Raw genomic sequence first — 13,331 nt, 5'->3', positions numbered from 1 at the left:
ATATGTTGATTGTAGCCATTCTGACAGGTGTGAGGTGAAACTTCATTGTCATTTTGATTTGCATCTCTCTGATGATTAGTGACATTGAGCATTTTTTCATGTCTCTTAGCCACCTGTATGTCCCCTTGGAGAAATGTCTGTTAGGTCCTTTGTCCATTTTTAAATTGGGTTGTTTGTCTTCCTAGTGTTGAGTTGTATGAGTTCTTTATATATTTTGGAAATTAACCCCTTATCAGATGTATCATTGCCAAATATGTTTTCCCATACAGTGGGTTCCATTTTCATTTTGTTGATGATTTCTTTTGCTGTGCAAAAGCTTTTTAGTTTGGTGTAGTCCCATCTGTTTATTTTTTTCCTTTGTTTCTATTGCCCGAGGAAATATATCAGCAAAAACATTGTTATGAGAAATGTCTGACATTGTACTGCCTATGTTTTCTTCTAGGATTTTTATGGTTTTGTGACTTACATATAAGTCTTTAATACATTTTGATTTTGTGCTTGTGTATGGTCTAAGTTGGTGACCTAGTTTCATTTCTTAGCATGTTCTTTGACGTTTTTGTTTAAAGGCATAGGGACTTTATTTGAGAGTAAAAATGGTTGTGAAAATATACAATTATTTTCTAATGGAGAATCAAATTCAACTACTTCTTAATTAATTAGTTAATAGAGTGGACAAGTACTTACTGAGCAATACTATGTGCTTGACCCATGCTGGTCACTTTATGGATATTGTCTAAAGAGAGGGTCTGAGCAACCCTGAGTGAGGCATTGCAAGTCAGTTCCATTTCCCAGACACAGAAACTGAGGCCCAGAGAAGATTGACTCCATCCAGGTCACACAGATAGGAACTGGCTCAGCAAACACAGGGATCCCAGTCTGTCTACCCTGGAACTCCTGCTCGGGGTGCTGCCCCACACCATTGGGTGTGGCTTCAACCTGCTGTCTTTTCCCAGAGAAGAAAATTGAGGGCCATGGTGATGTGGCAGAGTGAGAACTAGAATTTGGATGTCTGACACCCAGCCCAAGGTCCTTTTTAATACTTTGTGTCAAAGCTTCTGGGATGACAAAAAGCCATGTGGTTTGCCAGCTGGTGTGGCTCTGTGGTTGAGGGTCGACCCATGAACCAGGAGGTCACGGTTCAATTCCTGGTCAGGGCACATGCCTGGGTTGCAGGCTCGATCCCCATGTAGGAGACAGCCGATCCATGTTTCTCTCTCATCATTGATGTTTCTATCTCTCCCTCCCTCTCCCTTCCTCTCTCTGAAATCAATAAAAATATATTAAAAAACACAAAACAAAAAGCCCTGTGGGGTTGAGGGGGCGGGGGTTGTGCAGACCAAGTGAGCCATTTCCTGTGCTGCCTTTTTAAAAAAATGCTTACTAAGTCCAGCAAAGCTGTAAGCTCCACTCTAAGTCACCACATCCCCTGAGAACAATTGTGGCAGACAATTCACAGCAATGTTTCATCGACATGATTTAGCTGAAGCTAAAAGATGAACTCATTTCAGGGATTACATGATGGATGCAGACAGGAAGGGTCTCCTCTCCATGGATTCTCAGCAGAGGCACAAACCATTCTCACCTGAGCTTCAGGAAGGGCTCCTCCACGCCCAAATCCCTTTCATAATTAGGTGTAATTATTCTGTCCTTCGTCCTTGCTTGCACCCGAGTGAGAGTGAGTCTTTAATCTGAGAGCCATTAGAATGGCAGAACAGTGAGGTCACCTCGATTAGGAGCTAATGGATTCTCTACCCTTTGTTCTGATGATAATGGGATGAGAGATGAAATATTACTCTGAGGCTTCAGGGAGAGAATTTCTAGGACTCAGGCTGGCGTGTTTTGTAGATTAGGTGGCAATACAGAGGGAGACCAGTTGTAAAGCTTTTTAGCAGCTGGTTTCTTGTGTTATCCTTTTCCAAATGGGTTTTCTCACCCTTCTGCCTCAAAGTCCCCCAGCCCCCACCTGGCTTACCTTGCAGGAGTGTATAGAAGGCACCTGAGGCAGACAGGTTGGTGGTTATGGTGACATCATCTTTGCTGGAGGTCTCTACCTGGACATGCACTGAGCTGTCTGTATCACTTCGGAAACTGCTCACCTGGCCAGTAGGGAAGGTCACGTTTGTCAGGCGGCCAAAGCTGTCATACCTGAAAACCAAGGGGTAGTTCTGAGTAACAGGAATATAACGGTATTAGAGCTGGGACTTGGCACGTTCTACCTCATGCCACAGTTTTTGCGTGTTCTGCTTTTCCTTCTGTTTAGATGCATTTCCATGTCTCCTCCATCTCCTTACACATCATTTTCAGGATAAGGCTACACTTGCTGATACCGACTGCAGGCAAATGACTTACCTCTATGAATCTTATTTTCTTAATTCCATAAAGTAGAGAGGATAAGTCCTCTCCTGCCTACCTCCCAGGATTACCATGAAGGACACGTGGATGTGCCCGTAGCTATAAATGAATATTCACCCATGAAGGCAGAGATGATGTAACCATATGCTGACCCAGTCTCAAAGCTGGGACTCCCATAGCTGAGGTGGGCAAACCTGATGCTTGAATACCCTGTCTAACCCCCCAAGAACTGGTATACAGATTTTATAAGAACAATACTAAGATGGGGCTTCCCAGGAAGCTATAGATCCTGGGAAAAGGGGACTCAGAATCCAAACCAGGACTCCGCTGCCACATAAGCAGGCCAAACAGATAGGCACTTGCAATCTCTTCCCATCTAGATTCCATATCTGGCACCAAGCAGCTATGGATCTGCAGCTCTCACAACTCACAGCTTTGCTCTGGTGTGGTCCATCTGAAGCATTATAATTGCATCTTACTTTGTTTCCCCATTCTCCTGATAATAATAAAAGAAATACCTACCATCATTGAACACCTCCAACATACCAGGTATGGTGCTAGTCCCTTTTCATACAGTCTTCCATTTAAACCTCACAACTAGTCTAAACAAGTATATAATATCTTCCTTTTGGAGGAGTCTCAGGAAATGAGGCTCAGAAAAGTGAAGTCACCTGGTCAAGGTCACACAGGTAAGTGGGTGGAGTCAAAATTCAAACTTTGATCTATCTGCTTCCAAGCTACCACTTGCTTCTCTGTCTCCAATGAGCATGTCTGTCCTGTCTATTTGCAAATATCCATTTTGTGCTCACCTACCTGCTGTAGAGTGGCAGGAAGATGGCAGGGAGTAGGCTATTAACATGTGAGTGATTATTTTTAATTAGGGGAGGCTGAAGTGTAAAAAGGTAGGTTTAAGTAGCCGTTTTGCACTTGTGTGTGAATGGGGAAAAACTTCTTCATCCAGATGTCAATATATACTTTGCTTCATGAATCTGCGTGCCATCCTTCTGCAGGGGCCATGCTAATCTTTATCTATCGTTCCAGTTTCAGTTAATGCGCTGCCAATATTTCTGATTCCCACTCCTGCCCAAGCTTGCAGCATGGGTTCATCCACATGTGTCTCCCGCATGTACTCTGGGTCTCCCACTGGACTTTGTTTCATGCTTTGCCTTTATTACTGGAGTAAAGCTAGCGCCTGGGTCCCTGAGGGTTTTAACAATGGTGAAGTGAAAGGTCAAAAGTTCAGTCATGCTGGTTGTTCTGAGATTCCTTTAGCTGGGCCTAGCTTTCTGCCCCGATCCCTGGGTCCTACAGCTCATGTGGTTTCAGAGGAGGCTTGGGGAAGGAGACCAGGCAGGAATTCTCTGAGCCACTTTCTGCCCAAGGTCAGATGTGGGTGCTGCATGGATTCTGCCACCTGCCATCTCTTTTTGTCCCTGTGCCTGGTACTGACACTGAATGGTGACAGTCCCTGGCACAATCTGCCACAGAGGAGGTGTTGGTAAAGTTTAATGACTCATCAATCCTTGACCCAAGACTAAGTCAGAGAGAAGGACTGAGGGGCTTTGGGAAAGCTGAATCTCTGTTGCCGAGGATGAGAAAGGGGAATGGAAGCCCTTTCCAAGATGGCGGGCAACACAGTGGCTTCTACCATCTCCCTCATGCCTGGGCTTGTAGGGGCAAGGCTGTGGAGCTGTTATCAGTCCTTTCAGCACTCCTAAAGGTGGTTAAGGGCCTTTAGAAACCTATTTCCTGTCCTGATTTCTCATTTTTCTTCCTAAGTACTGAGTCAGATTCTTGTGAGAAATGGTCAGTCAGGCTTAGGGCCCGGTGGAATAGCCCAAGACCTGGGCTGTGTCAGAGGTGCTGAGTGCCTCTCGGAGGTGGGGAATGGAGCCGTTTGAGACTGCTGCTAGGAAGAAGGGCAAGTCTGGGGCAAAGATCCAGAATTTTTGCCCTAAGGCCCTTCTCACCTGGAGACTCCCTGGGACTCTGCTCCCCTCTCTCTAGGAGAGGCTGGTGTTCTTTCTGACCCTTTAAGGCAGCTGGAAATTTGAGCAGGAAGGAATGTCACACCAATGTTTGCATGGTTACCTCTTGGAAGTAGAACTGCAGGTGATTTTAATTGCTTATTTGTATGTTTCATGTTCCCAACACTTCCTATAATTTACATGATTATTTTCATGATCAGAAGTGAAATATCTGATATATATATATATATATTTAAAATACCTTTTGAGCCTCCTGCACACCCTCCAAGGTACATGCCCTTGACCCGAATCAAACCTGGGACCTTTCAGTCCACAGGCTGACGCTCTATCCACTGAGCCAAACCAGTCAGGGCGGGCACCCCACATTTTTGAGCCCCAAATCAAAACTCTCTAAGACTGGCTCAGCCCTGGTCATCTTGACTGTACCATTGTCTTATGAGTAAACAGAGCTCTCATCTTTTAAATCAACAGGAAGGTCCATTATAGTCCAAGAAGTTCATGGGATGGATACTGATTCATTCTGGTTCTTTGTACACCTGTTATCCATGTATATACTCTTTATTAATGAGACTACTTACTCAAACCCTCTACTTTCCTGACCTAACTGGCTAAAATTTTTTTTTTTATTATACAATGCAGGACACTTAAAAAGGAGGTTTACAGTCTTATAAAGAATTGATAGAGAGACTATTGATTAGGCGTCAGATGTCATTTTAATACTACTTCTAACAAGGCCTTCCTTGTTCAAATGCCACCTCATAAAGCCCTCCCTGGTCTCTCCGGGGAGACTGGCACAGCTCTGTCATAGAATGTGTCCCCTGCATCGATGCAGCTGATGTACAAGTTGCCTCCTGCTTAGGCCTGGGAGTGCTCGAGTCAGGGCAGGGCTGTGGCATCAGCCAGCCAGGCTGGGAATCTGGATTCCAGCTCCTGCCAGCAAAGGGACCCTGCAGGACTGGCTCTCAGTTCATCTCTGCTTCCCCAGCACTGGGACCAGCACAGATAAGACAGGCAGGGAATGTTGGCCGCACAAATAAATCCATGCATAATTGGAAGCACAGGGCCTCTTTCCTGCTCTTTTGGAGAAGGGGGACCATGATTCATGCACACGCTGCCACCTGCAGGACCTGACAGAGGCCTGGCACACAGTAGGTGCATCATCAACATCTGCTGAATGCACAAACACGGAGACAACCGCTAACATTAAATGGTACTTGAGCAAGCTCAGTAGGCATCTCCCTAGAGTTTTCATCCCCAAGACAGAAAGAAGCTTTGCATAAAGGCAGACAATTGTAATTATTATTGAAGGTAGCCTGTAACACATAATTAAATCGAGCCTGAAGAAGATGCCATGAGAAGGCCCCATGCCTTCAAGACCTGATTTTCATTTTATATGAGATGGCTGAAAAACAGTAATTTCCACTCCTCACATTTTCCATTAGAAGGACTGAATGTCTTAATTAAATGAACATCAAATGGAACAGCCAATTTATAGAATTTTCTTGTCTCCTATTCATTCATTGCGGTGCCTTCCAGAGCTTGAGAAATGCCACTGGATCTCTCTGCTGCTGGATCGATACCTGCGATTATCCCATCAGATCACCTGCTTCTGCCTCTGTGGGGAAGAGCTGGAGCTGCCCATCCTCAAGACCTTGGACACTGTTGCCGTGTGGCCCCCTCTATGAAGCCAATTCTCTTCCTGCTGCACAGCTGCTAAGAGACAGGGGCTGGGGGGGCACCGCTGCCCAACAAGGGACAGGGGGCAGTTCTCTGCACTCTCTGGATTCCAAGAGGCTCCTCCTGACCTTGGTCCTGTGATTAAGTGACTTTTGGACAATGGTTTAGTTACTCAAAGTACTGGCAAATATTCTTTCTTTCTAGCCAAGAGGAATGAAGGAGCGTGAGGATGTGGGAATAGAAGGTCCTTGGAGCCAGATGGTCTAGGGGCTTTGAATCCAGGCTCTCCACCTGCCAGCAATGGGACTCTACTGGCTCATTCATTTCATTTCTTATAGAGCATGTATTCCTTGAAGCAAGTGTTCTGTCTTCTCTCTCATCATTGATGTTTCTCCTGCTAACAACCAACCCTCACCACACTGACATTATTGCAGGCAGATTATGCAATCTAACCTCTGGAAGCCTCTATTTTCTCCTCTATAAAATGAGGGTAAGGCTACCTATCTTAGACAGAGATTGTGGAGATCAAAAGGTAACATATTTAAAAGGAAATGCCAATGCTTACCCGGGCCCACAGGACCCAACAAGGCTTCTTTCACTAGTCTGTCAACCTCCTGAGGGAAGGGACTTTGTGTGGTCACTGATGCATCCCAGAACTAAGAAGAGTGCTTGGCAGATGCTTAATAATGTGAATGGTTGTTAGTTGAAAGACTTGCTCCTTTCTGCCTCTCTTTTTGATTTCACTTTGAACCCTACTCCTCCAATACTTCCTGCATTCCTTCACATCTGCCCTGTTCTGCAAACATACCAAGCTCTAACCAGGCTTGGGGTGATCTCATTTACTATTTCCCTGGCTGGGAATGCTCTTTTCTCCCATCTCGGTATGGCTAGTTCCTTTCGTTTTTCATGCTTTAGTTTAAATGTTATCACTTCATGCCTTTCCTGATCACCCTTTCTGAAATAGATAGGTCCTCCCATCTCTATTATATTATTTTATTGCCTTCATTATACATATTATATTGTTTATGTGTTTACTTATTTGTTATCTGTCTCTTCCCTCTAGAATATAAGGTAGAGGGAAGGGACCCTGTACGCATTCTCAGTGCCTAGAAGAACACCCAGCATATAAAAGGTGCTCAATACATATTTCTTGGATGAATAAATGAGTGAATGGTAGATGTTGTTTTTTTTTTTCCAGAGAATAAGTGAGAACTCCTCCCCTTTAACTCCCCACTTCCCTATGAGGAAGGGAAAGTTCACTAATATTCATCAGGTACCATTTAGGTACCAAGCACCATGCTTATAACCATCTTTTGAGGTAGGTATTATTATCATCATTGGTGAAGCTGAGACTCAGAGAGGAGAAATCACTTGCCTAAGATCACACAGCTAGTGGAGGAATATAGATTCAAAATCAGGCTGTGTTCCTTGATCAGGCTTCCCATAAAAATGATGCTGTTTCAAATCAAAACCTTTGTGTTCACCACTATGCTAACGAAAATGTTGTGTTTGGAAATCTGAGTCAAGGAGACTGACAGCTTTCTCTTCAAGATACTTTGCTTTGATACTACTGTTACCAGTACTGACCCTTCCGTGATGCTGGCCCCCACTCAGGGGGTATGATGGGGATGACCAGATGACTGGCTTTTCATAATTCTTTCTACTGACTTTTCTTCACTCCATTTCCCCAAAGCATCTTTGAAGCACAGGGAAAGAAAACACATAAAAGATTCATATAGTTGCCGTGAACTTGGATCTCAGAAGAGGACCACTAAAGAGTATCTTCACACACACTGTAAGGCTTTCTTCTTCACACTCAATACTTCACATCTCAAACCTCTGAACTCTGTGCAGCTGTGGCGGAAAATGCCAAATTGCCTCTCTGATACTAACCTTTGTTGACTGGGACTTTTTTGGTTGGAAAATAAAGGATTTGATTTTTATGCTTTTCATCTATGACCACCATCATCAACAAGAACAGCCCATGCACACAGAGAGTTCCCTTGGTTTTAGGTCATTATAATAGATGGTGTCACTACATTATTAGTTCCTCTAACAGGATACATTTTGGCTTCTGCAATAAAAACTAATACTTGTTGCCCATTTCCCATAGAACTAAGTCCCAACAATGAAATCTAGCCTTCAGGTTTTCTAAGATCTGGTTCACCCCACACTATAGGTCTTATCTCTCACTGATGATGTACTTGAGGCAGTGCATCTAGGAGAAAGGATTCAGGTAGATCTGGAATTGCATCCTGGCTCTGGCAGGTATACAATGTCATAGAGCCAGTAAGTGTCTGCCCTGGTTATTCTCTTTTCACCCCTCAGATCCTTTCTGTGCCCTTCTCTGCCCAGAAGAGCTGAACCTCACAGACTACATCTCTGGGCCCTCTTGCTGGCTTGCTTCTGGTTGGATTCAGTCAATGGTAGGCACTGGCCCAAGAAATTAGGGATCTAGAGTTTTTCTTTTCCCCCTTCTCCTTCAGTACTATGTTTCTTTTGTTTTTTAAATATGTTTTTATTGACTTCAGAGAGGAAGGGAGAGCGAGAGAGAGAAACATCAATTATGAGAGAGAATCATCGATTGGCTGCCTCCTGCATGCCCCCTATTGGGGATTGAGCCTGCAACCTGGGCACGTACCCTCACTGGGAATTGTACCGTGACTTCCTGGTTCCTAGGGCAATGCTCAACCACTGAGCCACACTGGCCAGGCATTACTGTATTTCTAATAGTGGCTGTATCTATCTGCAATTACTGTTTCTACCAGATGGCCTCTCTTCCATGGTTACAGCATCCACTGAATTTAGCAACAATATCCTATTCTTTCCCTGCTTTGCCCTTCAGCCTGATGGTTGGTCATGGTTGTTCACTATTATTACTGCCTTGGATGCCTTACCATCCTTTCTTGGATCACTTGTCCTTGATTATATCTCTATAACATTTATTTATTTGAAATATATTTTTGTTGGGTGTAGCATTCTAGGTTGACAGGTTTTTTTCCCTTTATTTTCAGCACTTTTGTCTTCTAGCTTGCATGGTTTCTGATGAGAAGTCTGTGTAATTATTATCTTTGTTCTTCTGTATGAAATGCCTTCCACTTACTCCCCTCCCACTGCCTCCCCTGCAGCTGCTCAATATTTTCTCTTATATTTAGCAATTTGAATATATGCCTAGGAATGTGTGTGTGTGTGTGTGTGTGTGTGTGTGTGTATTCTGCTTGGTCTGTCTGAGCTTTTTGGGTCTATGGCTTGGTGCCAGTCATTACTTATGGATAATTCTCAACCATCAAATCCTCAAATTTTTTTTTTGGCCTTATTCTTTTTCTCTTCTCCTGGAATTCCACTTCCATTAATAATAAACCAGCTGACATGCCCCTGGCTCTTGGATATCCAGTTCTGTATTTTTTCACTGTTTTTTTCTCTTTGTATTTCAGTCTGGGTAATTTCTTTTTGTTTTTGAAGAGTTGAACTTTTGTTTTCATAATTTGGTCTCTGTTTCACAACTTCCTTTCAATTTGGTAGTGTGTATTTCTTTTTTTAGTATTAGACAAAAGATATGTCTCAAGGCTTTTTGTAGGATATTTAGTGATTTGTCATTTTGCCTATACAATAGTAGCTATAATTTCAGTTTATTTTGAAAATAGGTCCAAATTTACTTGAACTATAATTATAATTTTGAATGCTATTTAAAAATAGATGCTATGCTATTAAAAATAGATGCTTTATATCTCAATAAAGCTGTTACAAAACAAAACAAAATAGGTGCTGTATGTAGGTGGTCTTGACTAGTTGGAGCTTATATCACTGCAAGCAGATATCCAAAAAAAAGCCATCATTCAAATGACGAATTATATATAAACTTGTGGCCCATTGCATGAAGATTCGCGCAATAGGCCTTCCTTCTCCTGGCTGATGGCACTGGTTTTCCTTCAGCACCTGGGACCCAAGCCTTTGGTCCAGCTGCAGAAGCGAGGCTCGGCTTCTCTGCTCTGGCTGCCCAGCCCCTCCTTTTTTTTCCCCAGCTCCTCAAGCGGAGCCCAGGGTGGGCTGGAAGCCTGGCAACCCAGGCCCCCAGCCACTCCTTGAGCAGAGCCCAGGCCCCCAGCCCCTCCTTGAGCGGAGCCCAGGCCCCCAGCCCCTCCTTGAGCGGAGCCCAGGCCCCCAGCCCCTCCTTGAGCGGAGCCCAGGCCCCCAGCCCCTCCTTGAGCGGAGCCCAGGCCCCCAGCCCCTCCTTGAGCGGAGCCCAGGCCCCCAGCCCCTCCTTGAGCGGAGCCCAGGCCCCCAGCCCCTCCTTGAGCGGAGCCCAGGCCCCCAGCCCCTCCTTGAGCGGAGCCCAGGCCCCCAGCCCCTCCTTGAGCGGAGCCCAGGCCCCCAGCCCCTCCTTGAGCGGAGCCCAGGCCCCCAGCCCCTCCTTGAGCGGAGCCCAGGCCCCCAGCCCCTCCTTGAGCGGAGCCCAGGCCCCCAGCCCCTCCTTGAGCGGAGCCCAGGCCCCCAGCCCCTCCTTGAGCGGAGCCCAGGCCCCCAGCCCCTCCTTGAGCGGAGCCCAGGCCCCCAGCCCCTCCTTGAGCGGAGCCCAGGCCCCCAGCCCCTCCTTGAGCGGAGCCCAGGCCCCCAGCCCCTCCTTGAGCGGAGCCCAGGCCCCCAGCCCCTCCTTGAGCGGAGCCCAGGCCCCCAGCCCCTCCTTGAGCGGAGCCCAGGCCCCCAGCCCCTCCTTGAGCGGAGCCCAGGCCCCCAGCCCCTCCTTGAGCGGAGCCCAGGCCCCCAGCCCCTCCTTGAGCGGAGCCCAGGCCCCCAGCCCCTCCTTGAGCGGAGCCCAGGCCCCCAGCCCCTCCTTGAGCGGAGCCCAGGCCCCCAGCCCCTCCTTGAGCGGAGCCCAGGCCCCCAGCCCCTCCTTGAGCGGAGCCCAGGCCCCCAGCCCCTCCTTGAGCGGAGCCCAGGCCCCCAGCCCCTCCTTGAGCGGAGCCCAGGCCCCCAGCCCCTCCTTGAGCGGAGCCCAGGCCCCCAGCCCCTCCTTGAGCGGAGCCCAGGCCCCCAGCCCCTCCTTGAGCGGAGCCCAGGCCCCCAGCCCCTCCTTGAGTGGAGGCCAGGGCTGGCGGGAAGCTTGGCTTCCTCTGTCCCTGGAGCAAGCAAGCCTCCTGTTCACTTCAGCTGCGTGGATGCCGGCCGCCATCTTGGTTGGCAGTTAATTGGCATATCTCGCTGATTAGCCAATGGGAAGGGTAACGAAGTTACAGTTAATTACCATGTTTCTCTATTATTAGATAGGATATGAATGACACTAATATGTAGATATGTAGATATTTCTGTTAAATCTAAAGTGAACCTAAAGTAGTCTTTTGATAGGACAATTTGTTCAGTCTTGTTGATCAACATCAGAATTATTGTTTGAGAAACTGGGTAATTTCTATAGACCTATCTTCTTTTCTTAGCTGTGTCAAGTTGACTGATAAGCCCATCCTAGGAGTTCTTCATCTCTGTAACTGTTTTACTGTTTTTTGTTTCTAGTATTTCCATTTTTTTCTCTTATAGTTTCCATTTCTCTGCTGAAAGCATCCATCTGATCTTGTTCACCTTTTCCATTAGGGCCTTTAACATAATTATAGTTTAAAAATCCCTGAAAAAAAGTTTTAACCTCTGTGTCATATCTGAGTGTGGTTCTGTTGATTACTTTGTCTCTTGGAAGTGGGTTGTGCTTTTTTTTTTTTGCCTTTTTGTATGTTCTGTTAAAAGGGTCACATCTTGTTTAGCACAGTAGAGATGGATGTAACAGGTTTTATGCCTTAAGATGGGTATGAGTTTCCTTCTGCTAGTATTTTAGTGTGGGTGCATGGGTGCATGAGTTACTTTACTTAGGATTTGAACTGGCTTTGAAGTCTATTGTTTCTAAGGCTAACCTTAGTGCATCACAGGCTTTAAATTCTGCTATCCACCTTGGGTTTAGGGTGCTAAATTTTCCCCCTCCCCTCAGTGTTAACTCCATCCTCAGCTTTAGGTTCCCTCTTTGTGCTGCCTCTCAGAGTGGGTCTCTTTCCATGCCCTTGTCCCTTTCTTATCTTTTCCCCAATACTACTGTGGTTTTCACTGTTGGATTTAGCTTTTTAGCTAGTGGTAGGGGCTGGTGAACTCCACCTAGACTCTTTGCTCTCACCACTGTTGTTTCTCTCTCTATTGCTCTGATTAAACCTCAGTCTTATATACCCATGTGTCCCTGAGTCTCAGCAGTGTGACCTCTTCAGTGCCCCTGCCCCTTTTCAGGCTGTAATTCTGAGCCCATTGCAGATTACTACCCTCCCAGAAGAAGTTTAAAAAATGTTTTCTTCCCTTATTCAGCTGTAATGGGTTTCCACCAGTGCCTAAGTAGGATAGAGTTAGCTGCCCTTCTTGCCACAGATTAAGGCTTCTGTTCCATGTGGGAGGAAGGTGCATAGAGTCTGGGTAGAGCAGGCAGATATTTGAGTCCCTCCCTAAGCAACTGCTGTACCCCTCCCCGAAGTATACTTGCATACAAGGCACACTTTCTTAAATCTTTCTCCACTTCTTCTTGAGAGTACTTGCAGGGGTTTGAAGAGAAAGGTCTGAAGAGAATGTGGACTCCTCCAGTCTCTGCAGCCCCCAAGGGTTTCATACCCTTAGCATTTGTAAACTTACCAGCTAGCCTAGCGGGACTCTTCTTCCTGGTAACTGGTTGCACTTACCAGGGAAGCGAGAGCTCCCATCTTGTCTTTCTCTTCAGGAGTCTGTCGCCCCTTGGATTTACTCAGTTTATTGCCCACTGGCCTCAGAGAAGGAGTTTAAGGAAAGCTCATGAATTGGCCACTTGTCTGGCTTACTTTTATTTTTTTTGGTAAGACTAGGAACAATGCTCTTTCTAGCTCTTACATCCTCAGCAAAACCCAGAAGCCCAGGCTCTTCATTTGAACCTTTTGAGTTGAATTCTAGAACCTGCTGGGAGCAATGGCAGTGCTGAAGCTGGGATTCGAATCTAGTATCCTTCTAACTACAGCATATTTTCTCTTCCCTTCTTGATCTCCTTTCCCTTCTGGATTTATATTTCATTCATAAAATACTTGCTGTACAGCTAATAGGTGGCAAGCCCTAAGCTTGATACAGAGATAAATTAGGGTCTCACAGGAGTTAATGTTAGCGTAACTATGACAGGGGCTGTCAGGGGACACCAAAGCCACTTCCCCCTGTGAAACTTGGGGAAACGGATTGCTCCTGCCCACTCAGCAAGCCAGTCTTGGAACCTCATGCTCATAAGGCCATTTTCTTAGCCATCAAATGCCATTGACCCAGGAGCCAAGTCTGAAATGA

The 13,331-nt window shown here is 46.0% G+C and overlaps 1 protein-coding gene across 6 annotated transcripts in view; it reads right to left on the bottom strand.

The window, feature by feature from the left end:
* TENM4 (teneurin transmembrane protein 4) overlaps nucleotides 1–13,331 on the bottom strand; it is a 498,342-nt gene that overhangs the window by 24,618 nt on the left and 460,393 nt on the right. For all 6 annotated transcript variants that reach the window (XM_006759877.2, XM_015561430.1, XM_015561431.1 and 3 more), the window contains one exon: nucleotides 1,973–2,145. In XM_006759877.2, coding sequence (XP_006759940.1) covers nucleotides 1,973–2,145 — 173 coding nt within the window. The remainder of the gene's footprint in view (nucleotides 1–1,972; nucleotides 2,146–13,331) is intronic.

Source organism: Myotis davidii, unplaced genomic scaffold (genome assembly GCF_000327345.1).
Source record: "Myotis davidii unplaced genomic scaffold, ASM32734v1 scaffold916, whole genome shotgun sequence".
Classification (NCBI taxonomy): domain Eukaryota; kingdom Metazoa; phylum Chordata; class Mammalia; order Chiroptera; family Vespertilionidae; genus Myotis; species Myotis davidii.
Note: the sequence above shows the minus strand (reverse complement) of the source record. Positions and strands in the feature narration are given on the sequence as shown.